The following is a 26,720-nucleotide window of genomic DNA, read 5'->3' as shown; positions in this document are numbered from 1 at the left end:
TTGAGGGCCTGAGGGTTTAAGCAGCCGCGTAGTGCCCAGCAACAGGACCGCACTGTAGTTCAACCCAAGACAGAAAACACTGCTTATTTTGTTTTGGAGGCCCACGGGGTTGTTGATCGGGTCATTCAGCTTCACCACCGCTTGGGCCTGCTCCCAGAGAGAAGGAAAGAGACTTTTTTTCCTTCTAATCCCACTGTGCAGTGTGATATTTGAGCCCCCTAATGGTGCTCCAAAGCCCAGGTGGCAGATTCTTGGGATTCTGCACGGTCTGTGTGTCTTCAACAATAAAGGAAGAAACTTGTGAGAGAATTATAAACTTTTTTTTATAATTAGTAATGCACTTTTCTTTTTTTTTTTTCTTTAACTCTGTAAGACAAAAACAGTTAAAAATGTTCTTAAGGGAAGTCACCCTCTGTAGTATTTTGACTTTTGACAAGATGCTTTGTGCAGATTTTGATCAAAGAAAAAAAGTGCCACTGTCTGCTTTTTTTTGTACAGATTTAGAAAGTATTATTATTTTTTAGACGCTCCTTCTTTCTGAAAAAAATATTCATAATTGATAACTCTGACCTCTCACAGCAGCGCCTTTTCTTTCTCACTTTCTCACGGGCTGCCTCGCTCTTTATCATTTTGCCATTCTGCTCCTGTTCTTCAGAATAGGCAATAGAGGTGGGAATCACCATACATCCCACGATACGATATTATCACAATACTTAACACACGATACGATATTATTGCAATTTTTTAAAATATTTTGTGATATTCAGATTCTGTACATAAAGGTAAACTTTATCAATATTCATTTTCTCTAATATCAAAGTCTCACACTCAGTCTTTCTCTCATTTCAGTTTGATTGTTGACAAACTGAACGGTTTGTATTACAGTCTAGTCCAACTTAACTGAATCAACCATCTGGTACAATTATAGCTATTCTGAACTATGCAGTTTATGAAAACTATGCAGCCCCTTCAGCAACTGAAGAATTTGAAAGTAAATTAAAACAAAATATAATTTTACATTAAATAAAAAGTTTTAAACTTAATTAAAATAAAACATGTCTTAAATTAAAATAAGTAAACTGTCATGTTTATTGTTGCCAAAAACAAGTTAAACACATTTGGACAGTGAAGGAATGTCAGGATTCTTGCTCAGAAAAAGGATCAACATGCTCTGAAGTCAGAGCACAAAAACCTTTTTGTAACAAAATATCGATTTCTGCTGTCCCTGTATCCATACATTATTAGCAAACAAAATATCCCCATACTACACAGTATCCATTTTTTTCCCCACCCCTGATAGGCAAACATTTCTGTAAAACATGCTCTAGTGAATATTTGAAACTCTTATTTAGATATTTATACAATCTTGTACATGTCATGCCAGTTTCATAATGTCAATTTTGCAACAATTTGTGAAATATCACATGCCTGCTTTTCCCACTTCCCCTTCTGTTCTCTGTATCAAATAATGTATTAAAACATGTTGCTAACTATTACATTGACAAACCCCATATACTGATGATGTTTCATCGCTTTGTTATTGCAGGTCCAGATTGGTTTCCTCTACTAGTTCTCCAATCCCCCGGTCTCCTCCAACAGTAGAATCTCCCAATGAGCTTTTGAGAAATGCGTCCAATCAGAACACAGGCACCAAGTCCACTGGTAAAAATAAAGTTCTTTTGCTTATTTATTTCATCTATTTTTATTTATGTCTAACTCCCTTCGTCTCATTCCTTTCTCCCAGGTGAACTACAGTATTCACCTGGTGTCCTGCAGCAGCGTATGGCAGCAGAACTCCACTATTTGGACTCAATTGAGGAGTCATTCAGACAGTTGGGGGATGTGGAAAGGTTAATGGGTGTGTCCATGGCACAGCAGGAGAGTGCATCGTTGGCCCAAATGCTCAAGGTAAAGCAGGAGATGTTTCCTATGAAATACTAATGTGATCATATATATTCAGATCAATTCAAATTTATTTATACAGCACCAAATCACAACAACAGTCGCCTCAAGGTGCTTTCAATTGTAAGGTAGACCCTACAATAATACATACAGAAAAAAACAACAATCATATGACCCCCTATGAGCAGCACTTTGGCGACAGTGGGAAGGAAAAACTCCCTTTTAACAGGAAGAAACCTCCAGCAGAACCAGGCTCAGGGAGGGGCGGGGCCATCTGCTGTGATTGGTTGGGGTGAGAGAAGGAAGACAGGATAAAGACATGCTGTGGAAGAGAGACAGAGATATATATTAGCTGTAGCATTAATCTTTACTTATCAGACGTTTCAAAGGATTACAAGTTACTTAGCTTCTATAATCTTTCTGGCTCATGAAATATGATTTGATGTTTTGAACACAAGTCAGTATTTAAATATCTTTTTCTTTAAGTTTTCTTTTTATCTCTAAATGTTGTTTTAGTTGCAGCACCAGCTGTGGTGAAAACAAGAATATGACCTGCTGTTTTACTGTATTACACTTTATTGACCTACTCTGTGAACCTTGACCCTGCAGGCCAAGCAGCAGCGCCATGAACGTGAGCTCTATGAGCTGAAGATCAAGGCCGAACGAGAAGCTCTTGAGACAAAACTACAGCTGGAAGAAAACAGGCAGAGAGTGGCCAGGGTACTGCACTGAACCAACAAAATGTTTATGTATTTGTGGATAATAGATTCAACGTTTGCTTTATAACCTTTTAATTTCCAACGTATGAGCGCTTTGATTTTCTGTCTGTGTAATGTATATGTATGTATATGGTTTTGTCCAGGCTCATATAGAACTGCAGGAAACCTTGGCAGCATCTCAAAAAAAGACTTTGGGAGGCCTCCAGGAATCAACTACTAAGATGATGACTCAACAGGCCGAGGCAGCGCAGTACACAGCCGACGCTGCCCGACACATCAAAGAGGTTAGCAATCAGTTCCCTCCTCCCTGCCTGGAAAAAGTGTCTGTGTCTGTGTCCTAATTGTACAGCAAAAGCTGATTGATTGTTGAAGAAGAGAAAAAGCATAACATCCAGCCTAAGAGTGACGAGGTCGCCTTATTGTGTTTTACTTCATCAGATGACAGAACTAGTCCGGTCGCAGATGTCAGGATCTGTGGTTGTCCCTCCTGTTGCCACTGATTCCTCCACAGTGGAGCAAAGAAAAGAAAATGACACTTACTCGATGGAGCACCGACAGGATAACGTAGACTCTGACAGGTACACTCCAAACGATCACACTCACTTCCCTGTCAGTTTCTGATTTTTATATCCTTCGTAACAGCGATGGGCACGCAAAGCAAAAATGCTTTTGCAGGGAGCCGCTTGACGAATTGAAGATTACCCTTCACCTCGTGTTATCACATGAGGTGCTGAGCCGTGATGCAGGCGATCGTGGCTCAAGAGTTGGCAGTTCGTCTTGTAATCGGAAGGTTGCCGGTTCGAGCCCCGGCTCCGACAGTCTCGGTCGTTGTGTCCTCGGGCAAGACACTTCACCCGTTGCCTACTGGTGGTGGTCAGAGGGCCCGGTGGTGCCAGTGTCCGGCAGCCTCGCCTCTGTCAGTGCGCCCCAGGGTGGCTGTGGCTACAATGTAGCTGCCATCAGCAGTGTGTGAATGTGTGGATGACAGGATGTGTAAAGTGCTTTGGGTTCCTTAGGGACTAGTAAAGCGCTATACAAATACAGGTCATTTACCATTTGATCTATTTTACAGATCAAGTCCAGAGGACCCCAAGCTTAAGTGTTCATTAAGGTGTTTGTCACATAGATATGAAATAAGCTCAGAGATTAAGCAGGTGTCAAACACAAGGTGCTTAGTTTATGTAAAAATGTAGTTTGTTGTTGTTTTGGTTACGTGATGAAAATGGTTTTATTTGTGTATGTTCATGTGTTAGACTTGTACATAGTTAAACATGTATGGATCAAATAATGTTGAATTCTGGGTATGGATTTGTAAGCAATGAAATTTAAAATAAGGGGGTAGAACAGGAAAAGTCTAAACTTCATCCTACTCCTTATCGAGCACACACATTCTGTAGACATGGATACATACATGAAAACTTGACGATTTATCTTTTTTCTCTTGTTATTTCAGTTATATTTGCTTTGATAATTCTATCTATCTACATGACTCTGCAAAGCTGTGGCAGACTTTTGACATGCTAGCTGTAACTGGTTTCACTATTGGACCCACCTTTGAACTGTTCAGATATTCACAGCCAAGCCTATCTCTAATAATATTAAACAACTAGTCGGACATGCATTAAGGTTAACAACCCAAGTGTTGTCAACGCTTTTACCTCAAAGGCCTAAATTTAAAATCTTGTCCTCTTACAGCTTTCAGAGCGAACCATCAAACAGAAGGACCAGGTCAGAGGAGCCGCTGTCTTCACTGAGCGCGAGTCATTCTGACTCACTATCATTCAGGAAACCGAATCTCAGGTACCAGTCAGTCTCTACGCAGTGCCATGTCTGCAGGTTTTTCTTTTTCATTATGTTTGAGGAACACGAATTGAAACAAACCTGCAAAAATATGCCTTTTGTCCCTCCGCTCAGTGGATCTGCCTTAAGCAGCCAACACAGCCCATCACATCACTTATCAAACCATGAGAAGCAGATGAAAAAAGAGGCCATAGAGGGGAAATGGAGGAATAGTGGACTCGAGAAAAGGCCAAAACAGGAAGCAGCCAGCAGCTCCATAGAAGAGGAAGTTCTAGCAGCTGCAGCAAATGACTCCATCTGCAGCGACAGTATTCCATCTGTAATGGATGAAAAAGGTAAAAGTTAAAAACTCGACATGCATTTAAATTTTTTCTTTTCCCCGTGTCAACAGTCAGATGTTGATATCATCACTGTTAGAGGAAAATATAAAAACATGATGCCCACCTTTGATCTTTATCTAAAAAAACCCAAAACTTCACCCCGAGTTTCTTTTGGTCTCTGCCCCGTCAGGAGACAGTACATCAGTGGCCACAGAGTACTCGCTCAAGTTTGACGAGTCCATGACAGAAGACGAGATAGAAGAGCGTTCCTTCCGCTCTCTTCTGCCATCGGAGGCACATCGCCGGGGAACCATGGAGAAAAAATCCCGACACCACGAGGAGTCAGAGGATGATGGAGCCAATCACAGCACGTTGGTTTCAGGACCAGGGCTGCACAATTCTTTTAAGGTGAGAGTCCAAACACTGGCCAGCACAATCAGCTGATGCAGCTATGTAATTGAAATAATTTTTTACTTGTTCTTTACTGAACTTTCTGTTTCTCTTCCTTCTTAAACCTCACTGTCTTCTCATTTTCATGTTCTCCTGCAGTCACAGGAATCAAACATAGCCTTCTCTGGTGGACAGGACAGCTTTTCCCAGTTCACCATGGACATGGTTCGCCAGTACATGAAAGATGAGGAGGTGAGACTGCAGCACCAGAGCTCTCTGCTGCGTCTTCGCCAGAAAGCGCTCAAGGAGAAGACCAGAACAGAGCTGGCCTGGCTGGAGCACCTGAAGAAGAAGCTGAGAGATAAGGGAGAGGATGACAAAATGCCACCAATCAGGAAGAAGCAGAGAGGCCTTCTCTTAAAGCTACAGCAGGAGCAGGTACTGTGGATGGAAAAAGCACGGTTACACTGAGGGAGCTTCACCGAATGCTACTAAGTAATGCTACTACTAAGCAGTGTTCTCTCTCACTGTGCTCATGTTCTCAGGCTGAGATCAGGCGGCTTCAGGAGGCCAACAAAGCTGCGCGGAAGGAAAGGCAGCTGTTGCTGAAACAGCAGGAGGAGATTGAACGGATGAGAAGCTCAACACTCAGGCTGAAGGAACGTCTCAAATGTGCTGGGATTGAAGCGCCTCCTGTAAGTAGCTCAGTCATTTATCAGCTGCTGTAGAAGAACCAGCGAATTAAGGCGATTTCAGTTCAGTTCATGCTTTGTTCATGACAGGTAGTCTTGAATAAACACAGGAAAAAAGCGTACATTTAACCAGACATGTTGGTGTGCTCGTTTCACTTATTAATTCTCAATCTTTCTGCGTGTGTCGATCATCCTCTAGGAGACCCCGGTGTCAGAAACCCCAGGGTCTGAGCCAGCTTCCCCAGATATGAGGCATGCCGATGATAACCGCAGCCCCTCTCCCTCACTCTCCGTCTCTGGAAGTGAGACCAGCAGCATCATGCAGAAGCTCAAGAAGATGCGCTCTCACATGGATGAAAAGTAAGGACTTTAATTGAATCTTCATGGATTAACTGGGCTCGGCTGTCTCCTTATTGACAAGCCTCCCACTGAATGATAAGAATTCATGTATTCGTTTATTTTTCAACTTAACTTTAGTTTTACTTTGATTAAAATCTGCATTGCTTTTAGTACGTGGCTGCAAAGACATCCCTCCATTAGTGCTATGTTCTTGGATAGCATAGCTTCATTAAAAAGAAAAGGTATCGTAGTTTAGAAATGTCTTCTTTTTAATTCTAGTTTGACAGGATACAAAGCAGAGATGTACATTTACTGTGGGAGACCTTATCTAGCACTAATTGAAACAGTGTGGCGTCTTTCTCTTGCTGCTCGCCGTGCTTCTCTTGCTGTTTTAAAGTGCTCGTCTCTTTAGCTTAGACGAGCAGCCACACACTCCCTCAGTACATCTTTGAGTTTCGATTTATATAAGCTACTTTGTAAAAAGCTCTCCTACTGATATGTTTGAAAGAAAGAAAGAACATCAGACGATAATCAAACACCCTAAATATTTACAGTACCATTTAACCTTAGCACTGCAACATTCAGTTATATGTATGCCGTGTATTCCATAAAGTTTATTACACCCAGTGACTCTCATACTGGCCATGGGCTTGCAGTAGCTGTAGGTCACCTAAAGCTTTAAACTTGGTCACCAGCTTTGGTCAGCTGACTGCAGAGCCTCTCAAATCTAGTTGGGACAAACAAGTGTGAATTGTTCTGGGATTTATAATTTGCGTAGTGACAGACCAGCCTTCCATTACCCCTTTTTCAGCAATTTTTAGGGCTTCGATTCTTCAAATAAATGCTTACAACATTTTACAACATGAGCAGTTTTACTGTGGTTTTGTTGTATAATGTTATAGGCTTCAGGCAGGTAATATAGAATAATATAATCGGATCATTTAGACGATCTTTTCCCTGTTGTTCTCCAAATCTGCTGTTTTGTTAACAATGGCAAAAGCAATTGCACCTTTACAGCCCAAAAATACCCAGTAACAACTTCACCTGACGGTGTTAACCACCACTGATTTGTTTGACTGTCATAGTTACAGATTAGTTTGTCTGCCTCAGTAAGCAGGTTAGCCTGTAATGACATCCTGACAAACCCCCGAGGTTACCTTAACACACACACGGAGTCAAATGTTGATAAAAGGATTGTTACATGAGAAGAAGTGCTTTAAACGTAACAGCTTTGACACCTCGGGTGCGATAAAACGACATTTTCTCATCTCACTCTCTCCCTTTCTCTCTGCTTGTCTCTTTCCTCTGCGTCTTGTTCTGTTTTCTTTACATTGCGTACGTGTGTCTGCGTGTGCGCTGTAAACGTATCCTCGTTTGTGTGGCTCTTTTGACTTTGTCTCTGCGTGCTTGTGTGTTGTAGACACTGTTCTCCTGTCCACTGCTTCTTCTCTGTGTTCACGGCCCATCACTGGGCCTCCCTCAGTGTCTGTCTTCCCAACCTTCACCCTAAATTCAGGCTCTTTATCTACAACCAGTTGGTCAGGTACTGTACAGTGTTCTCTACCTATGCACCTAGCCCTGCCCTGCCCTGCCTCGACTCCACCCCCACCCCATGGAACATGCTTGTGTTTGTCCACTGGCACTGGGACCTTGGTGGGGTGGGATGGTGAATGATGTGTGCTGATATGTCTGAGGTTCTTTGTTGGCATATTTCAAGGTTTGTAACTTTCAGGGACAGAGTTTGGATGAAAGCTTAAAGTGCCCAAGGAAAGCTGCTTTACTGAAATAAGCTAACCTTAAACAAGTCCTTGATATTTGTGGCATCAGCGAGACAAAAAAATCCAGTGTTACCAGAGAAGGCATTAAAGCACACTGGTCGAGTGTAAAACAATAAACACGAGGGAAAATTGGGAAATAGAAACCTTTTGATTTGCGATGGTCAAAGGTTATGTTATTTAGTAGGAGCCTTCCTTGCTGGATGGGAATCTCAGACTTAAAACTGGGATTTCACTAATTTGCGTCATGTTTAATTTCCAACTCTTTCCATCCTTCTTGCCTCTTGGAATGAATTAGCGAAATTTGCAGTGGAAATAATTCTTTACATTGCGGCTTCTAGCTGAGAGCTGCAGCCTAGTTATCAAAATAAAATGTTTAGAAATGAAACCGCACAGTGACATTGAAGTAAAGGAGTTTTCAGAGAAAAGACCAGAGATGGAGTGGTTTATCTCTTTAATGAGCCCAGTAAATCTTAACTAGCGCTTTTATTATGTAACTGTTGCATAGGATGGGATAATAAGTACAGATGGTCATTGGCTCTAATAGAGTTTGGGAAGGCACTAAAGAATCTCCTGGTCTCGGTCTTTAGTATCTGGGCTGTCATCAGTATAAATTAGGTCAAGAGAAAGGCTTCTAAATTAGATCAAGGCTAAATAATACTGCGCTGTAATGGCACCCATAGCTGTGGGAGACCATATTACAAAACAGCTATACCTGACTGCACTTTATTTTGACAGATATTTGTATGTGTTAGTGTCCCTGATATACACTGAATTGAAGAATTAAACAGTCTTCTTGCTTTGCGAGACAACAAAACTATTCTTTGACTTGTTATTCTGATAAATAAGGAGGTGGAGGAACGTAAAGGAACACTCGGAGACTGGAGAATCTGTTCTTAGGACTTAAAAAATCATATTTAAACTGCTTTGTGTGTGTGTGTGTGTGTGTGTGTGTGTGTGTGTGTGTGTGTGTGTGTGTGTGTGTGTGACTATGCTTATTGCTCCCTGGGTTTGAATCTGATGCATGAATCTGACATCTTTACTGTTATTTTCCTTCTCCTCTTTTCTCCTAAGTGACATTTCATCACTTATTGTATATAATGGGTACTTGTACATATCTGTATTTGGATGATTATTCTGGGCATGTGTGGGATGTGTGTTTTAATTCTGTGTGCGCTGGACAAAAGTTTGAGTTGAGTTTGCAGTAATAACTGAATGTCAAGGTGATTCTGGGTTTGCTTGCTTCTGCAGGTCATATTTAACCTTTTCTAATGCTCGGTGTATTTGTACTGCTTCTCTTCAACTCTCTTCCTTCATCTTCCTCCTCTCTGCCATTCTCATCTCTTTTTTAACTGTTCTTCCACTTCCTCTTCATCACTTTATTCTTTCCCATTTCTTCCTTTCCATCCACCTCTGTAGGTTCCTGACCAAACGAGAACAACAGCTGATGCAAAGACGTCACCACGCTGAAGAGCTGCTACAATGGAAGCAGCAACTGGACAAGGAGGAGGCAGAGGTCCGTAGGATGGAGAAAGAGGCCCTGGCTGCATGGGACCAGAAAACACTCGGGGACAATCATGTTGACGTGTCAGAGGGACAGGAAAAGGACATCTCCGATATAAGCTCCCACCTCAGTCACCGCCGCAGCTCAGAGCCCAGAACTGACAGTGAGAAAGGTGAAGCTGCCGAATATTCTTATTTTCAAGTGTAGAACATGGTTTAACCGGAAAATAACAACGTAATGGGATTTAAAAAATACACAGTGTGGTGTGGGAGTAGGGATGGATATTGATAAGATTTTCACGATTCCGATTCGATTCTGTTTAACGATTCGATTCTTTATCGCTTCTTTTTAAAAAAGGAGAACACTAAGGTCGATTAGCTTAGAACTTTGTTTTATATCTTCTCTTTGAACAAGAAATTTAGGAGTAACATGGCCTTACAAACCCAACAGTGAGATCTTAAGAGATCCACAGCCTGCGGCTCTTCAATGGGGCGTCACAGGGTCCCCAGGAAAAAAAATTGTAAATGTAAAATAATAAAATAAATATTCTTCTGTAGCGATAACAAAGTATAACATCAATTATTCTGTAGCAATTACACAAGAATATCCAGTAATGTCCCTGCCTACAATTAAACACATTCACTTACTGAAAATCATCTGCTGTGGTAAATGGGTGCAAACCTTTGACCACAAACTGAGTCACTGCTCGCTGACATTCGTCTATCCTGGCCTGAAAGGAGACGCTACGGTAGACTGCAGCGAGACTCTGTCTGTCTCATCATGGTCACCTAAATGCACAGTAATGGTTTTGTAATAAGGCAGATCGCGCTAACATAATATGCACTGTTGTTAATTATTTACCTGCCGCATTAACGGGGACGTGCAAACGTTACCGCTGCTGCTGGGTTGAGATTCACGAGTCCGGAATTAAAAACACGACATTCATTTAAGGTCATCGTGAGTTTTGTGAGCAAATGCTTTTGCATATTCGTAGTATTTACTCCCTTAAATGAAATATCTACTTTGCAAGTATTGCAAGTTGCCCTGTTGTCATCCGTTCTCGTAAAGTAGAACCAAACTTTTGAGCGTTTGAGCCGCTTAGGCGCCGTGTTTCCTGCCAGGTGAATGACGCTCCGCAATGTGGTGACGTCATTCAGGGCGACTGGAATCGATAAGGGAATCGTGGCAAACAAAAATGGCAAACAATTCCAAGGAATTGAAACAGTGGGAACCGGTTCTCAACAAGAACCGGTTTTCGATACCCATCCCTATGTGGGAGTAAGAGTAAAATACATAACAATGTTGATTTGTTTCATTTTTCAGAGGATGTTAGCGAGGGCGACTGTTCGTCAGTGACACCTGAGTCCAGTATACACACGGAGGGACCGGCTCCGCCTGCCTCAGTCTCTGAAATAACTTTGGCCTCTGTCCAGGGCGGCCCTGCAAATTACACCCAGAACTTCACTTCAGCATCACAGTCACCTACAAGTCAACTGCATGTAATGGGTTTTGTATTTTTAGCTTTTTGTATTTTATTGTTTCAACTAGTTGCTTTGATACTCAGTGTAGTTTTTTGGGTTTCAAAATGAACACACATCTGTGTGCAGGAGAAAGAATCTTATAGCTGCGCTTTTTCCTTGAGGATTAGGAAAAGGGTTCACTAAGCCTTACTTAATTTACTGTGACTGTAAAATATTAATGTAAGCATACCATCTGTTGACTGTGATGTCATGTGACATGTCCTGAAGTAGTGTTCCTGTCTTCCCATCTAGTCTAATGCTCCTGAAGGCAGCCACAGCCCTGCTGCATCTCCTTCAGAGGGCAGCAGTAAAACAAAGATGCAGCTCCGCTCCACCTCCCGGACACTTATCCGCCCCTGCACTCAGCCCACCGACCCTCCAATGGCCACACAGTCTGGTGAGTTACTAGTGTGCAAACCCCACGCTGAGATTATAACGCTTTTGGAGTGTGAAATTCTTCCCGACAGTTTTTAGAGACGAAAGGATGGGTAAAGCAGACAGCTGACATAATGCAGCTATATTGCTGGCGCTGTGTAGGCAGGAAGAATGTGATGATGCCAGAAATGCATTATGCAACCACTTCCCTGCTCCCTAACAAGCTTAACTGTGCGATAGGAGACGGGAACTCTTTGCATTGCACTTTATCGTACCAGTGCAAACTGTTGTGCTGGCCTTGTGTTGTAGCTGAGTGTGCTTTATTCATTTCCAGGTCACTTTTTTAAATTTTTTCAATACTCTTTTTGTTCAGTGTGTTATGGAAATGAACTTTACACATTCCCGGTAAAGAAAATGTACAGTAATCCCCGAAGAAATGTGTCAGTGTTTGAGTGGGCTAAAGGTTGGATTACCCATTGCTAATCAGAGGTCTGGCACCATTTTCACATTGTAGTTGTGATTTGTCGTGTACATTTTTCTTTAGAAGCCATTTCAGACCAGAGTGACATAGAGAGCCGTATCAAGGCGCTCAAGGAAGAACTCAAAAAACGTAAGTTAATGGCCTCCGAGCTCAAGAAGGAGCAGAAGAAGCGACATAAGGAGCGGCTGAAGGCAGAGGAGGCGAGTCTATTGAAACAGCTGGAGGTAAACGTGATGTGTAAACTACATTTAACCCTTTAAAGCCGGTCGGCGCGGGCACGCTCTGTTTTGCGTAACTATTTTTAAATCCCGGTAGCTCTGCAACCACGTGAGCTAGCACAATAATTTTTTTTGCATATGAAACCGGAGGAGTTGTACTTACATCTTATGCCATCAGCTTGTCCTCGGTCAGTTTCCTTCCACATATAGTTTTGCAAAAACTGCATAAAAAGCACTTGCAGCAACACAAACATAATATTCCAGAAACACGCTTTGCCGATCCGATCAGCTGTTCATAACACTTCCTACATTGGAATAGACGTCAGTGCGAACTTTTGCATGTCCGCCATGACCTGGCCTATCAGGGCTTCATGAGCCTATACTGTTGTTTTTAAAAGTTATCTTTGACTTTATGACTTTCTGTGTGGTTTCTGGGATGCTTAGGACTCATATTGCACTGCTGGAAATAGTTTATTTTGATGCAGATGCTGCTTTTTTGCAAATTTGCATTATAATATTTATTTTCGTTTTTCCTGCAGTGTATAAAAATTGGTGTACTTCAAAAATAAAACTATGAAGACACTCAAAATAAATTTCCTGTGGTGGGAAACTATTTTGTGCAACTTTTTTGTATTTACAGTTTTGAGGGATAAGCCTCTTAAATTTCTCTAACTAGAAATATATGTTAAAAAAAACAAAAACGATTTTACATTTTTTTGTAGTTTATTGCACTTTTTTGCAATTTATGTAATTACTATGCACTTAATGCAGACATATTATTAAAATTTGAGCTATAATGGTTGTATTGATGTATATCAACTTGAAATGCTCCCAAAAATGGCTCCACAGCATGTAAAAATATAATATAAGCTCTGGCGGACTTGGTTCTATGGCAGGTCTTAAAGGGTTAAACATCCAGTTAGATTTGAATCATTTCTTTTCTTCTATGGACGTTTACTCGTGCGTGTATTCTTATCTCTGCTATCATTCTGTGTTTTTATTTTGATTTTACAGAACTATAACAACTTCATTGAGAAAACTAAGGCAGACCTTAACAAAGAGCCAGACTTAACACTTGATACCAACTCCCAGATCAACGAGTCCAACTCTGTTTTAGAGCATCTTCCATCTTCACACAGGTACAGAGAATAAAAATGATATTTTTCTACATAATTTTCAAATGAATGGTGTGCAGTTAAAAAGAAATGCTTGTTTCTCAGGTCTGAACTCGTCAAAATCTCAGAGTCTGAACGGACACAAATTGATGCATCAGTAGATCATCGTGAGTGTTTTAAAGTCATCATGATAAATACTTTATTATAATAAATAGATTACGTGGAGCGTTGATTCAAAATGCGTTTTCACAAATATTTTCCAGTAATAATGCGGCTCTCCCCACTCTTATGACAGATGCCTTTCCTAAGCCACATCTAAGTAGATCCACTTCAGTGCCTGGAGACGTGTCCGCTGAGGCGCCTCAAAGAGTCACTCCGGGTGTGGTGATATCCGGCAGCCCAGAGAGTCCAACCTCAGGACAGAGCAATCATCAGTCTACAGAAGATCTTATTAGGCAGCACTCCACAGAAGACAAGTCAGAATATGCAGATGAGAATATTGTGTCTGGTTATAGATCTGATATTCAGGAAGAGCTGGAGGTGGAAATAAGCTCCAGAGTGGAGGATGAACAAACTCAGCATCTTCTAAAACTGGAAAATGAAGACGGACTTGACTCTCAGGAGAGGTTGCCTACATCTAAATGTGTTTCCTCTTCTGCGGATGAAGAACAACATTCATCAGCTGTTGGCCTTGAACAGGAAAATCAGATGAAGCAGAGTGAAGTATCTGATGTAGAGGAACCTTTACAGCCATACGTTATTGCCTCTAGTCAGCCGCATTCAGCGGTAGCGGACCTCAAAACCTCAGCGCATCAAAACTACAGCTCTGCATCTGTTGACCAGTCCCCATCCCCAAACTCAGATGCTTTTGGTTCAATGAAGGAGGCTTCCATAAAAGACACCGAGGCTTCTCCGGTAGCAGATGGTTATCACGATGACTTTGAGTCATCAGTGGATTCTTCATCCAAGGAAGAACATCATAGTTCCAAGGCTGAGTCTCAAACCTCCCACGAAATCAAGGGTTCAAGAAAAGACGCATCTAGCGGGGGCCTGGCATTTGACAGCCCGGATGAAGTTGTAGAGGAAGAAATAGCTGAAGATCTGAGTCACCGTTCTGGCATCAGTGTGCCTAGCCATAAATCTGGAAGACTGCTGGATCTCAATAAGCAGGCAGTAGATTTTAAACGGGACAATGAGAGCTTTGATTCCAGACACTCACCAACCATCTATTCTCTGCAGGTCCCCCTCTCCCCTGTTATAGATGAAATGCCGGATTTTTACATCGGAGACCGAGTTCTTGTCGGTGGTGTTCAGCCCGGCACGTTGCGATTCAAAGGTCCAACCAGCTTCGCCAATGGTTTCTGGGCCGGTGTCGAGCTGGACAAGTCTGAAGGGAGCAACAACGGCACTTACGATGGAGTAGTATACTTTGAGTGTGACGAGCGCCATGGTATATTCGCTCCACCAGACAAAATCACACACCTCCCGGACAAGTTTGAGCTCTACACCGATACCACAGAAGATGAGGACTCGTTCTTTGACGACTTGTCAGATAAAGATAGAAATGAACCTAAAACAAAGGAAGACAATTTCCAAATGCAAGAAAATCTCAACAGGGAGAATGAACAGACCTCTCAGAAGGAGACTGGGTCAAATGATAAGAAGGAAACTGATGGCTCTGTTCTCAACAGCCAGGATCCACATTGGGACAGGCCCCAGCTCAATTCACAACATCACAAAGAATCTAAACATCGATTTTCTGATGAGAACATTAAGGACATGATGTTGAATTCTGAAGATGCATCGCACACTCTCATCATCTCTGACTTGGATAAAACAGGTCGGGTGACGGAGAGTAGAAAGGAGATTACAGCCCTCGTTGAAAAAGAAGACATGGAGTCACATGATGATAAGAGGAAAGAAAAGGATTTGCTGGACACAGTTGCAGACAGGCTTGTCAACAACTTTGTGGAAGACGCTCTTAAACAGTGTGCTGAAATTAAAAGGGCGAAAGAGCAGAAGATTGAAGCTGCCAAGCAGATGAATGGAGACCTGTTTGGTGAAAATGCCGAAGAAGAAGAAGAAAAATGGAAATCTACAGTGGATCAAAAAGATGATCTCCCCTTCTTTCTCCCAGTTGAAAAGGAGGAACTGTCCTCTCCAGAGCTGTGTAACCGACCGGTGAGTCTAACAGTTTAATAGCAGATTATTTCATTTCTGCTTCTTTGTTTTGTGATGAGTTCTGGATAAAAATAATAATAAGATCAAAGCAGTCGGCTAAACTGCAATAAGAAGCCGCTGGCAGTGATGACATCAAGATAGTGACTTGTTTATTTGAGCCTGTTCTCTGGATTTGTTCAGCCAAAGTCCAACTTTATATTGACAGACTTCATTGAATTTGGTGGTCGGTGCTGAAAACCTCTGTGTCTGAAACATTTGTAAGGACACTGACACTAAAATGCAAAACCGAAACTTATTGCAGGCCTCGTGGTGTGATGTTGCAATCAGATGTTAATATTTATGCAAATCTAGAATTGAATGTAAGCATGATGTTGATGTTTACTTTTTCATCACAGGAGAGTCCAGTGTTAGGAGCCATTGGTCAAGAAGAGCTCGCCAAGCGTCTAGCAGAGCTGGAACTGAGCCGCGAACTGCTCGATGACCTCGGTGATGATCAGGACTGGTTTGATGAAGACTTTGGCCTTAGCTCCCGCAGGAAACAGCAGAAACTCAAAGAGGAAGAGGCGCGACTGGGAGCGGGATTTGGGAGATCTAGCTCATCAGCTGGCCCAGCTGTGGGGGAAATGGGTTCGTCATCAGGTGGAGAACCCCAGGTAAAGACGCCACCTAGACCGGAGCTGCCTCTCCCCTTGCCTCCTAAACTACCTGAGCAGCCTGCCATGGTGGTACCCCACTCAGCTGTAGAGGTGGAGAAGATGGTCCATGCTGCCACACGGGAGCTCTGGGACAGCTTTGACCTCGGGAACAAGGGAACGCTCACTCATGGGCAGCTGCCAAGTCCACAACCTTCACTAGAATACCTTGGTAAAGAGGACAGCACCCAGAACCAGGAGTCGCTGTCCATTCGCAGCTATAGAAAGGTATAAATACGAAGTGTGGACCCATGAAAATGTCAGTCATGTGTGACTTTTTACTCACACAAACCACCTAAACTGAGCTTATTCTACTTGAGAAGCTTTATTTATGTAGATTTCATACAGTACTTCATATTTTTACCTGTGCTCTTTTCTCAGGCTGTGTATGACTTAACGTGGGAGATCCTTCAGGAGATCTATGCTGAAGACCCCAATACTAATCAGCCTCAGTGGGTCAAACCGCGTCGAGTCAAGTCCTCTTCATTTCACAAAGTCAGGACACCGGGAGACGTCAAGAAGATCCAGGTAAAAGAACGATGGCAGCAACACTGAGAGAAACTGTTGAACAGTGACAATAACGATGCTGTCGTGATGTTGTTTCATAGTTGACTTATGTTCTATAATCATTTTCATTCGACCACCAAATCAAAAATTCTTAATAAGGATTTTACAGTCACTCAAATCCAGCATCGTGCCTAACATGTTATTTTTCCCCCTTATGCTGTTTCTCAGGAATTCATCACAGAAGAAGTACTGAAGCTTTACGGTCTGACAAAAGACCAGAACCAGAAGAACGACTGGCAGAAGATGCTCAAGTTTGGAAGAAAGAAGCGGGACAGAGTCGATCACATACTGGTAGGCCCCACGAATCCCATTTGCATTTCTCTGTGGCCCAAACGGAGCATCTTGTAAATGTTGCCTTTATCATTTTTTTAAAAATTGCAAATTGCAAATTTTGAACCACGAGAAATGATTTTATTTCCACTAAATAACAGCAACAGCTTTAAAGCGGTAATAGGATTACTTAGAGTTAAGAAAACATGCATTGCAGATTAGAGTCTTTAATGATTTATTAAAATTACAGGAAGTTGAACATAATCTGCCTGAAAAGCTTCATACTGTGATGGTTTATTTCAGGTGGCGCAGGTTCATGTCTTTAGAGAAGAGGAGCAATTTTAACCCTTTTAAACCGGTCAGAGCAGCACGCTCCGTTTTGCGTAACTATTTTTAAATCCCGGTAGCTCTGCAACCACGTGAGCTAGCGCAATAATTCTTTTTGCATATGAAACCGGAGGAGTTGTACTTACATCTTATGCCATCAGCTTGTCCTCGGTCACAGTTTCCTTCCACATATAACTTTGCAAAAACTGCATAAAAAACACTTGTAGCAACAAAAACATAATATTCCAGAAACACGCTTTGCTGATCCGATCAGCTGTTCATAACACTTCCTACGTCCATCAGCGCGAACTATCGCATGTCCGCCATGACCTGCCCGAAACCGGAAGTGACGTCATTTTCGCGGAAATGTAGTTTTTTACCATCAGGGCCTCATGAGCCTATACTGGTGTTTTTAAAAGTTATGTTTGACTTTATGACTTTCTGTGTGGTTTCTGGGATGCTTAGGACTCATATTGCACTGCTGGAAATAGTTTATTTTGATGCATATGCTGCTTTTTTGCAAATTTGCATCATAATATTTATTTTCGTTTTTCCTGCAGTATATAAAAATTGGTGTATTTCAAAAATAAAACTAGGAAGACACTAGGGAAACTATTTTGTGCAACTTTTTTGTATTTACAGTTTTGAGGGATAAGCCTCTTAAATTTCTCTAACTAGAAATATATGTTAAAAAACAAAAACAATTTTCAATTTTTTTGCAGTTTATTGCGCTTTTTTGCAATTTATGTAATTACTATGCACTTAATGCATATATATTATTAAAATTTAGGCTATAATGTTTGTATTGATGTATAGCAACTTGAAATGCTCCCAAAAATGGCTCCACAGCATGTAAACATATAATATAAGCTCTGGCGGACTTTGTTCTATGGTAGGTCTTAAAGGGTTAAGCAGGAGAAGTGCTCCACACAGGCCATTTTCCCACCAGGTTAATTCCCTCATTTACAACTGCAAAATGAAAATGTGAGAAAGTTCTACTTTTAGGGGTCTTAATTTTCATTTTGCAATCAAATGAGGGGATTAACCTGGTGGGAACATACAAAAATGTGGTTATCCTCTGAGAGGAAAGTATGTGAAACCAGATAGAATAAATAGAAAAGAGATGTTAAGATGTGAAAATGGATTGATGAGGAATTTTTGCTTTAAAAAGTCGAGTCAAACAATGGTGTTAATAAAGACGCTGTGACTCTCTGATTGTTTTACAGTAGCTATGGTCCAGTTCTCTGTGAGGAGGTGCAGCTTGTTAGCACAGGGCAGGTTAAGGGCAGCGAGTCCACTGTTGCTGCTTTGTGTTTGTTTCTTTACGGGCCGTCACACAGACGTGTGTTTGAAGAGATTGGGGGGGAAGTAGTAAGACTGATTGCTAAGTTTTTATAAGGAGAGAACGTGAACGAGAGTTTGCTGTGCAACAGCTGTGTCAGCAGGCTGACGTGATAATAATCTTTATGAGCCTTCACCAAAGTGGAAACACAAACAGTGGAAGCTTTTAGCTCCATGGAAATGACTCCTGAGAGGAAAAGTCCAGATGGATAGATGTGCTCGGACGAAGGCAGATATTTAAAACAAACAGTTGTTTTATTTGTTTTTAATTTGTTTATTCCCTTTTGTGCCAAGAAAGCAAATAAATTATTAAGTCTTTCAGCTCTTTATCATGCTGTGTTTTAATGTTTAGGATAACAGATAAACCAAATGCTGCCATCTATAAATCTCTTGTATGTAAGGAGGAGCCGAGAAGGTCAGTAACTACATTCAGTCAGTGTAGTAGCAGCACACGGGCGATTTTTACATAAACACAGAACATTAACTTTTTATCTTCGCTCCGTGAAATGTCTCCGATGTTATTTGTGTGGTGCCAACCACAGCGTTTGTCACCTCAGACTACTTTACATAGTAGTAAGATTACTGCGTTACTATATACCCTTAATTCTTTGTCATAGGGACAGCTGTCAGTCACTGTGCTTCTGTAGTAAAACCAGTTTCTCTCTCTCTCAGGTTCAGGAACTGCACGAGGAGGAGGCCCAGTGGGTCAACTATGACGAGGACGAGCTGTTTGTCAAAATGCAGCTAGCAGACAGCATCTTCGATTCGTTACTTAAGGACACCGTGAATGTGCTCACACTCATTTCTGACAGGAGAGCCAACAGAGACACGCTCTCCTGATGACTTTCTGCTTGGGTTTGAACTCCAACTTCGAGCTCAACCCCGCTCTTTCCCCACCACGGTGAACTCCAGCCAACCTGTCGCTGCTCGGGCTTCCACCAGCTGATGTGCCAACAGCAACCCTCTGATGCCTTCAGTCTCAGTATTACCTCGCAGCTAAACAAATCGTCCTTAGTTCTCCAACATTCATTCGCTGAATCGCGTCAGCTGACTGTAATAGCGACAACGGTCACGCTCAAAACGCCTCTCGAGCAATCCCGCCCTCTAAAACCTTAACACGAGTCTGAGCTCCCGCCTGGACCGGCCGTTTTGCAGACTGTCGATGATGATGATGATGATGATGATGAGATGGACTGTGCCATTTGCAAGCATGTGAAGGTCCACGAATGCTGCTAAGTGATCGTTCTGTCGTGGACTTTGGAATAACATCCACTCAGAACAGTAGTAGAGAATTCTTTTGAATTGTTCAATCTTTAGGTAAATGTGTATATATGTGGATTCAAAAATTGTAATAGAACAACAAATGAGCAATATAACGTGCAGTCTGATTTGACAGTGATACATTATAGCCTTGGCTTTGTAATGCAGCACATGTACCAACTCTAAGCTTTAATTTGAAGGTTTCACATCCATACCCAGTGATCTGGGGGGTAATCGTAGCTCTTTTTATTCACAGTCCTCTGTAAGTTTGCCTTAACCGCTGTAGCTCTTGCTTGTTTACGGGGACTTTTAGGTCACTTTCTGGTCTTTGGCAAATACAGCACCTCCTTAGTTGGCTTTGGGTCAAGTGATTTGCCTACCAGTAATGATAAAATTCAACTCTTTGGCTCACAAAGCTCACGGTTTGCTTTGACCGCAAGTTTACTTAAGGCTCGCTCCACGTTCTGTCTATGAAAAAGTATTTCAGCCAATCAAACTTTAAAGCAGAGAGTTGGGACTTTAAATAGTCGGTGCTGTATTACAAATCTAGAGTTGCAACACTTGGTCTCTGATCAGATCTGGACAGACTTTGCTGTGTCAGACCGCTGAGTTCAAAGAGTCGATGAAACATGTTTGCTTCCTTAGTTATTTATTGCGTGAAAATGTTTAATTAGAGGCACAACGAACATTCAGAATTGTAAATGATCTTGTAAGTAAACGTACAGAGAAGAGCTCCTTTAAACTTTGTGTAAAGAAAGTCTAACATTGTTGTAAAAGCACAAATAAAAAATGTGAATATGGCAATACATTAGGAAGGAGAATCCAGGCAAAGAAGATGGAGAAATGTGTTTTAAATGTTTAAAGTCGTTCTCTTAATAATCGATTGAAACTGTTTGACTTTTTATTGTGGCCACAGCTGTCCAGTTGGTCGACAGTGCGTTCCTCTTCTGTGCTGTATGCTAACCTTAGGAAGCATGTTGACATTGAGAAACCTTATCAGCTGGTTTCTCTGTGTGGTTGGTGTGAACGCACCCGACACTTTAGTGTGTAGCACGAAAACAGAAGAGAAACAGCTGCATAGGCTGATGTTTTTACACTTACGTTACAGGACAGTACCGAATGCTGGATTTGAGCCTCAGCTATCCTACATTTACTTCGTCTTATCTGAGAAAACACCCGCCGTTCTCGTTTCTTTATTATTTACTCTCTGAAAGGTTTGTTTGCGTAACATTTGCCCTAAAATAAACACCCCGTCACGTAAAACCACGGCCGCTGCGAGTCATCGACCAGTTCAAACGAGGCGTCGCAAAGTAGCCAAAAGTAGTCGAACTCCATATTCAGTTCAAGTGCCTTTTTCAAGTTGAGTTGTTTGTTTCAAACTGACTTTCCTGATGTCTCAGCATCATTTGGACCTATTTTCTTCGAATGTCTCCCTTAAACTGCTGTATACTACCGTTTTATAAAGGATCCTACAAAGGCTGCTCTTCTTCTGACCAGTTAACCAGCGCTTCAGTTTCTGCCTTATAGATATTTCTGTGTCGTTTTTTTTTTTTTTTTTGGGCAGTTTTTTAAATCTCCTCTTGCTTCTGTGCCTCAGCCTGAGGAAATGTTTGCGTCTAACCTGCTTCTTATCAGGCCAGCCCGCGTGTCCGTGCATACAGACACTGTTGAGTCATGTTATTGATGTACTGTATCAGGAACAAGTGGCTCGAGCTGACAGGCTGCACAGTGCGAGTCATTGAGCTGATGTGGTTCAGCACGTAGGACTGTAGCTAAGGGCTTTTTTTTAGTGCCACTGTCAGCGTGGCTTTGATCCAACAAACTGTAGAAACTCATTGTGGCATGTATGAGAGAGCTTGTTAATTCTCACTGACTGCTTGGAGCTAAAGTGACCTTAAACTGAGTCTTTTTCTTTCCCCTTCCTGATGCTGTTTTAATACGTGTTTGTTCAAACTGTACATAATGTAGGAAAAGACCAAAAACGTTTGATACCAGTCTCCGTGCTATATGACATTAAAGTCTGGTCTGTAACGGTGACACGATTAGTATCTTAGAAACGGCTTTATTGCGACTCCTCCGTCTTTGTCCTCTTCGATTGATTGTATGTTGGTGGAAGCTAAGTTCCCCTCTGTAACTATGCAGTACTCGGTTGTACTTATTGTTTTGTGTGTCTGGACCAAACAGCTTAAGACCTCAGCTGTAGTCTGTAGATTAACTCGGCCTTCAAGTAGCTTGAAGCTGTTTGGTGTAGCGGCGTCGTTCCTATCGTCTGGTCCGAGGTCTTCACAGGAGACGCAGCACCTGCCGTTCGATCTCCGTAACTACATGAAAAAGTAGGCACAAGATGTTTGAGTGTCACATTAACAAGTCGAATTAGATTTCCCTGAATATTTATAATAATGTGCTGTGAGTGCGCTGCAAGTGCACTTGAAGATTAGTACAAATGTTTTATGGGTGTAAATGTACTGTTTGTCCAATCTGACCCACGCTTACGGTAACTTTAACGATTGTTGTATAAAAAGGAAGAAAAAAAACACTGTTTACTTTGCAAATATGTACATAGTATATATTTGTTTACTAAATGAAATTTGAAACTGTAAATAAAGCTTTCATTGTTTCTAAAGGACTGTGTTGTGATGTGAAATGTTTTCCATTTTAATTTAGGGTGTGCAGAAGTAGCTCCCACATGTTACAGTGCTGACGGCAGGATGACAAATCTCTGTAATGTTCGACTGCGACCAAACAGAGGTGTTGATGTTTGTTTGTCACGTTGTTTTAGGGCGCAGTCGTGAGGCTGTTGTTGCAAAGCTATCTGCAAATTAGCAGAAGAGCTGGAGATCCATCTGACTGCATCAGTGAATCGTTTTCATTTAAAAGGAAAAAAACACTCATTCAACATAAAATCAACCAAGTTTGGGAAAATGAAGATTGTGTTTTTAATAAGTCCCGTGCATAAAGTTACAGGCCTTGAAAATACGCAGGGCTGTGTTGAAGATCGTGGCCTTTGCTTTTCCAGCATAATGAGTCTCCTAACTTTAGTTTCAGGGCTGAAAAACACATTTAGGCTTCGTCTAAAAACTGCAAACTAATCAACTTTATATCAACCCAAGTGACACCAGCACCAGAGTTTGCTTTTTTCCTAATTGCTGAGAATCAGTTTTATTGGATTTATCACAGTTTCAATAAAACTGCACTTTTCCCCCTAAATTAGAGTCACCTCAAAACAAAACAAAACACGGATACCATCCATGTTTTATCTGTTTTCTTAAACTCACTGAAAACAACTCAGTGTGTCCTGGGTAACTTTTAAAGGCTCTTTTCAGAATCAGAATCAGAATACTTTATTAATCCCGAAGGAAATTAGGGAAGGGAATTTTCACCTTGTAGGATACAAGTCTGGTCAAAACAAGCATACAATACAAGGTCTCCTTTTTTTAACATACAGTTTGATTCTTAGCTGTGTTTCCTTCTGTGTCAAAGTTTCTAATAAAGTCATACCTGAACAGTCAAATGCAGCTTATTCTGTGAAGTGGTCTTCACTTTCATTTCTCCAGATAATCAGTTGTTTTGCACAGACCTGTAAATTGTCTCCAGCTCCCCCTGCATGGAAGCATGTGTCTGCTTTCAGTTGTGGGTGAGTTTTGCACAGGTTTACTTCTGTTTCTGCTCCCATTCAGTGTTGATTTCATAACTTTGTAGTCTTTGTCATTTCATCAATCTTTATATTACAAAAAAGGGCCATAAGGATAATCCATAAAACTGGTTACAGAGATCATACAAATCCACTATTCTTAAAATCAAAAATTCTAAAATTCACAGATCTGGTTCATTTTCTCACTGCACAAATTATATATAAAGCAATAAATAACCTGCTTCCTGACAATATTCTAAAAATGTTTTCTAAAAGGGAACGGGGACACAATTTGAGGGGGGAATTAAATTTAAAACATCCTCATATCCGTACAACATTAAAAAGTTTCTGCATCTCTGTGTGTGGAGTGAAGCTGTGGAACAGACTAAGTAAAGATATAAAGCCGAGCATGGCGCAGTTTAAAAAGCGGTTTAAGGAGATGGTTTTTACAGGGTACAGGGAAGAGGTAGAGATTTGATCGGGTGTTCTTGTCCAATATTTTCATGTGTGTGCGGGTGCACGGGTATGTTGGTGTGGGTATATATATATTTGTAGGTTGTGTATCCTTTGAGGTGTTAATGGGGTTATTGAAAATGTGCGTATGTGTATATACGTATGTATGGATAGATAGAAACATATATGTATATATATATTAAAAAAATGAATAATAAAAAAAATGGAGGTATTTCTGTAGTCTATTGATTACTAGATAGTGGAAAAGGGGCGGGATTAAATAAGCTTATGCTTCTTCCTGCTCCTTTTTGAACATGAAAGTTATTTGTAGTTGTTTTTGCTCGTTTTCTTTTTGTTTTGCTTTGTTTATTTGTCTTTTAATTCTATGTTGTTGTATTTTTTCAACATGTTCAAAATAAAGATTCAATCAATCAATCAATCAATTTGTGAGTCTATGAAGGCCGCCCCTCCCTGAGCCTGGCTCTGCCGGAGGTTTCTTCCTGTTAAAAGGGAGTTTTTCCTTCCCACCGTCGCCAAATGCTTCCTCAAAGACTGTTTTTTTATTGTTCTTTCTTCATTAGTGTAGTGTGTTTACGTTATGCATAAAAAGCTGGAAATAAACTGAATATTGTGTCTCTGTGGCTGTTCTGTTGAAGGACACCTGCCCTCAAAGTGCAAAACTCTGTCTCGTCACAAAATCGTATCTTCTGCAGAAAACCACAAACTAAACACGTGAATCTAAACGTGTGCTGGACGCGTGTTACTTCGCAGTTAAAGTCTGTACAGCCATTAGATATTTCCTGTGTGGAGTCCAGCACGTGACTTTAAATCGTCATGAATTAATAGTTTCATCTTATTCCAGCGTGCGTTTAACGCGACGACAGACGGGCGATCGTGCGGAGTTGCGCTGTTTGGATGCACTTTGGGTTTGCACGGCAGGGGGAGGACCCACGAAGCCCGGTGGGCATAAAAAGGCAGAGGCAGAAAAAGTTGTGACAAGTTTTGTGACAGCGGAGTGAGTGTGTGCGCTCAGAGAGACGACTCGGAGCTCCAGCAGCAGCAGCAGCAGCTCGGAGGGGGAAGATGGCGCGGCGCTTCGGCCGTGCCACGTCTCGGTGTGAAGAAACACAAACACGTCCCAGAAAGATGGCAACATCCGCGGTTTGGTTGTGCTTGTGCCTCCTTTTTCCGTCCGCGGAGGCCGGACTGTACACGGCTTCGGACCAGATCGTGTTGTTAACTCAGGAGAATGTGGAGTCTGTTTTGATCAACTCCACAGCTGCTATGGTCGTGGAGTTTTACGCTTCGTGGTGCGGACACTGCGTCGCCTTCTCTCCGACGTACAAAGCGCTGGCCAGAGACATTAAAGGTGTGTACAGAGCAGCAGCATTTGAAAGCTTTCAGTCATTCCGACTTTCGTTGTGTCCACTTCCAGCTCCGCACAGCTGGCTTAAAAAGAAGCTTCTGCTAAACATTTTAAGGATAAAAAAAATCTATAATTTAATCGTTTTAAATATTTCCCGAGCTTCATCTCTGCGCGGAAACGATGAGAACACCAAGCTGCACTTTCCATCTGTTAATTAGAGCATGTGATCTAATGGAAGTGCTGTTATTTTGCTCGCTGCTCTCACATCCTCTCCAACTCACAGTCGCTCCTGCAGCCGCTGCCAACGAGAATCTCACAGAAGCATCCGAGCAAATATAATTAGGATGATGGTTAAGGACGAAGTTTCTGATGATGGCTGGGGCCCAACAGTCACAGGGTATTTCAGTCCAGTGCGCTCACTCGCAGTCCACAGTGGCATCCACGGCTTGGCATGCTATCAAACGGCAAAGTAATTTCACAGTAGGATTTGTGGAGGGATTAGGAATGCTCGCAATGTAATGATTTTACACTGGGAGCAGCACCGGAGGAGCCTTGGACCTCTGTCGGGTGTGTGGACGGCCACAATCCTGCTCCTGAAGCAAAGTTTCTAAAATGAACATCAAAGGAAAACACTGCTCACCTGTAGCAGCTGACAGTTTGCTCATAGCTAGAAGTTTTTATCCTAAAAAGCCAGTACCTTCTAATTCGGGGCCCCATCCAGTGCTGATGGACTCTACACAGCAAAGTAGACTGTAAATAAATATTTACTGTGGGTCTGTCTCCCTCTGTTTGATGTCTGTTCAGAGTGGAAGCCGGCTGTGGACCTGGCAGCTATAGACTGCGCTGACCAGGAGAACAGGGAGCTCTGCAAAACCTACAAAGTCCGAGGCTACCCCACAATAAAGGTCGTATGCTCTATATGAACTGTCTGCACGGCTGTTTCTTCCTTTACGATGGCTGTTGTGTGGAAATTCACTCTTTCCACTAAAGCTGCTGATTATGTGAATTGTATGAAAAAGAGGCTGAATTATGCATCCAAAGACAGTGGATCGCTGTCTTGTCACAGCTGGAAAGTGTCATGTTCGAACCCCCTGAGTGGCAGGATGTTTCTGTGGTTCGCTTGGTTTTACCCCCCTTTGCTCCTGCAGGTTTTCTCAGGAGAAACTGACTAACATAGTTCCCTCGACTGAGCTTAGAGCTGTAGTTGGTCTCCAGGTGCTGCACCACAGCACGCTGACGATGAGTTAGAGTTAGGATCCTTACAGTGATCCACACAGGAGAACAGAAAGTAAACAACTTTGTTCTCTGAATAAATCAAATCACAATTATTCAGACAGATTTTTTTATTTTTTAAATAAGAAAGTTGAAAAGAAAGTTTGTTAACTCCTGAGTTTCACATGGTTGAGCATTGATATGGCTTTTATGTAACAGTTTGCATGTAGGGTGACCAAAGTCCCCCCTTTACATTTGAGCACACAGCAT

The 26,720-nt window shown here is 41.8% G+C and overlaps 2 protein-coding genes and 1 long non-coding RNA gene across 6 annotated transcripts in view; 2 read left to right on the top strand and 1 right to left on the bottom strand.

Annotated features, from left to right (window-relative positions):
* cep350 (centrosomal protein 350) overlaps nt 1–22,414 on the top strand; it is a 35,790-nt gene extending 13,376 nt beyond the window's left edge. For 3 of the 4 annotated variants that reach the window (XM_085151258.1, XM_085151259.1, XM_085151261.1), the window contains 23 exons: nt 1,547–1,662; nt 1,745–1,908; nt 2,512–2,622; nt 2,765–2,905; nt 3,060–3,199; nt 4,317–4,421; nt 4,536–4,756; nt 4,932–5,149; nt 5,291–5,569; nt 5,677–5,826; nt 6,023–6,183; nt 7,583–7,705; nt 9,357–9,613; nt 10,765–10,940; nt 11,214–11,358; nt 11,881–12,041; nt 13,050–13,174; nt 13,256–13,317; nt 13,446–15,331; nt 15,727–16,251; nt 16,405–16,551; nt 16,759–16,881; nt 19,201–22,414. In XM_085151258.1, the coding sequence (XP_085007384.1) occupies nt 1,547–1,662; nt 1,745–1,908; nt 2,512–2,622; nt 2,765–2,905; nt 3,060–3,199; nt 4,317–4,421; nt 4,536–4,756; nt 4,932–5,149; nt 5,291–5,569; nt 5,677–5,826; nt 6,023–6,183; nt 7,583–7,705; nt 9,357–9,613; nt 10,765–10,940; nt 11,214–11,358; nt 11,881–12,041; nt 13,050–13,174; nt 13,256–13,317; nt 13,446–15,331; nt 15,727–16,251; nt 16,405–16,551; nt 16,759–16,881; nt 19,201–19,368 (5,704 nt within the window). In that variant the 3' untranslated portion in view covers nt 19,369–22,414. The remainder of the gene's footprint in view (nt 1–1,546; nt 1,663–1,744; nt 1,909–2,511; nt 2,623–2,764; nt 2,906–3,059; nt 3,200–4,316; nt 4,422–4,535; nt 4,757–4,931; nt 5,150–5,290; nt 5,570–5,676; nt 5,827–6,022; nt 6,184–7,582; nt 7,706–9,356; nt 9,614–10,764; nt 10,941–11,213; nt 11,359–11,880; nt 12,042–13,049; nt 13,175–13,255; nt 13,318–13,445; nt 15,332–15,726; nt 16,252–16,404; nt 16,552–16,758; nt 16,882–19,200) is intronic. The other variant, XM_085151262.1, reaches the window with a different exon arrangement.
* LOC146490643 (uncharacterized) lies at nt 9,652–10,614 on the bottom strand. The gene is made up of 2 exons (XR_014872352.1): nt 10,303–10,614; nt 9,652–10,184 (listed from the first exon to the last, which is right to left on the bottom strand). It is a non-coding gene; the product is annotated as an uncharacterized LOC146490643 (long non-coding RNA).
* A 2,325-nt stretch (nt 22,415–24,739) lies between the features above and the next one.
* qsox1 (quiescin Q6 sulfhydryl oxidase 1) overlaps nt 24,740–26,720 on the top strand; it is a 28,708-nt gene continuing 26,727 nt past the window's right edge. Inside the window, exons 1-2 of the mRNA XM_085151285.1 lie at nt 24,740–25,241; nt 26,043–26,143. Of these exons, the coding sequence (XP_085007411.1) occupies nt 24,956–25,241; nt 26,043–26,143 (387 nt within the window). The 5' untranslated portion in view covers nt 24,740–24,955. The remainder of the gene's footprint in view (nt 25,242–26,042; nt 26,144–26,720) is intronic.

This window comes from Neolamprologus multifasciatus, chromosome 23 (assembly GCF_963576455.1).
Source record: "Neolamprologus multifasciatus chromosome 23, fNeoMul1.2, whole genome shotgun sequence".
Classification (NCBI taxonomy): domain Eukaryota; kingdom Metazoa; phylum Chordata; class Actinopteri; order Cichliformes; family Cichlidae; genus Neolamprologus; species Neolamprologus multifasciatus.
Note: the sequence above shows the minus strand (reverse complement) of the source record. Positions and strands in the feature narration are given on the sequence as shown.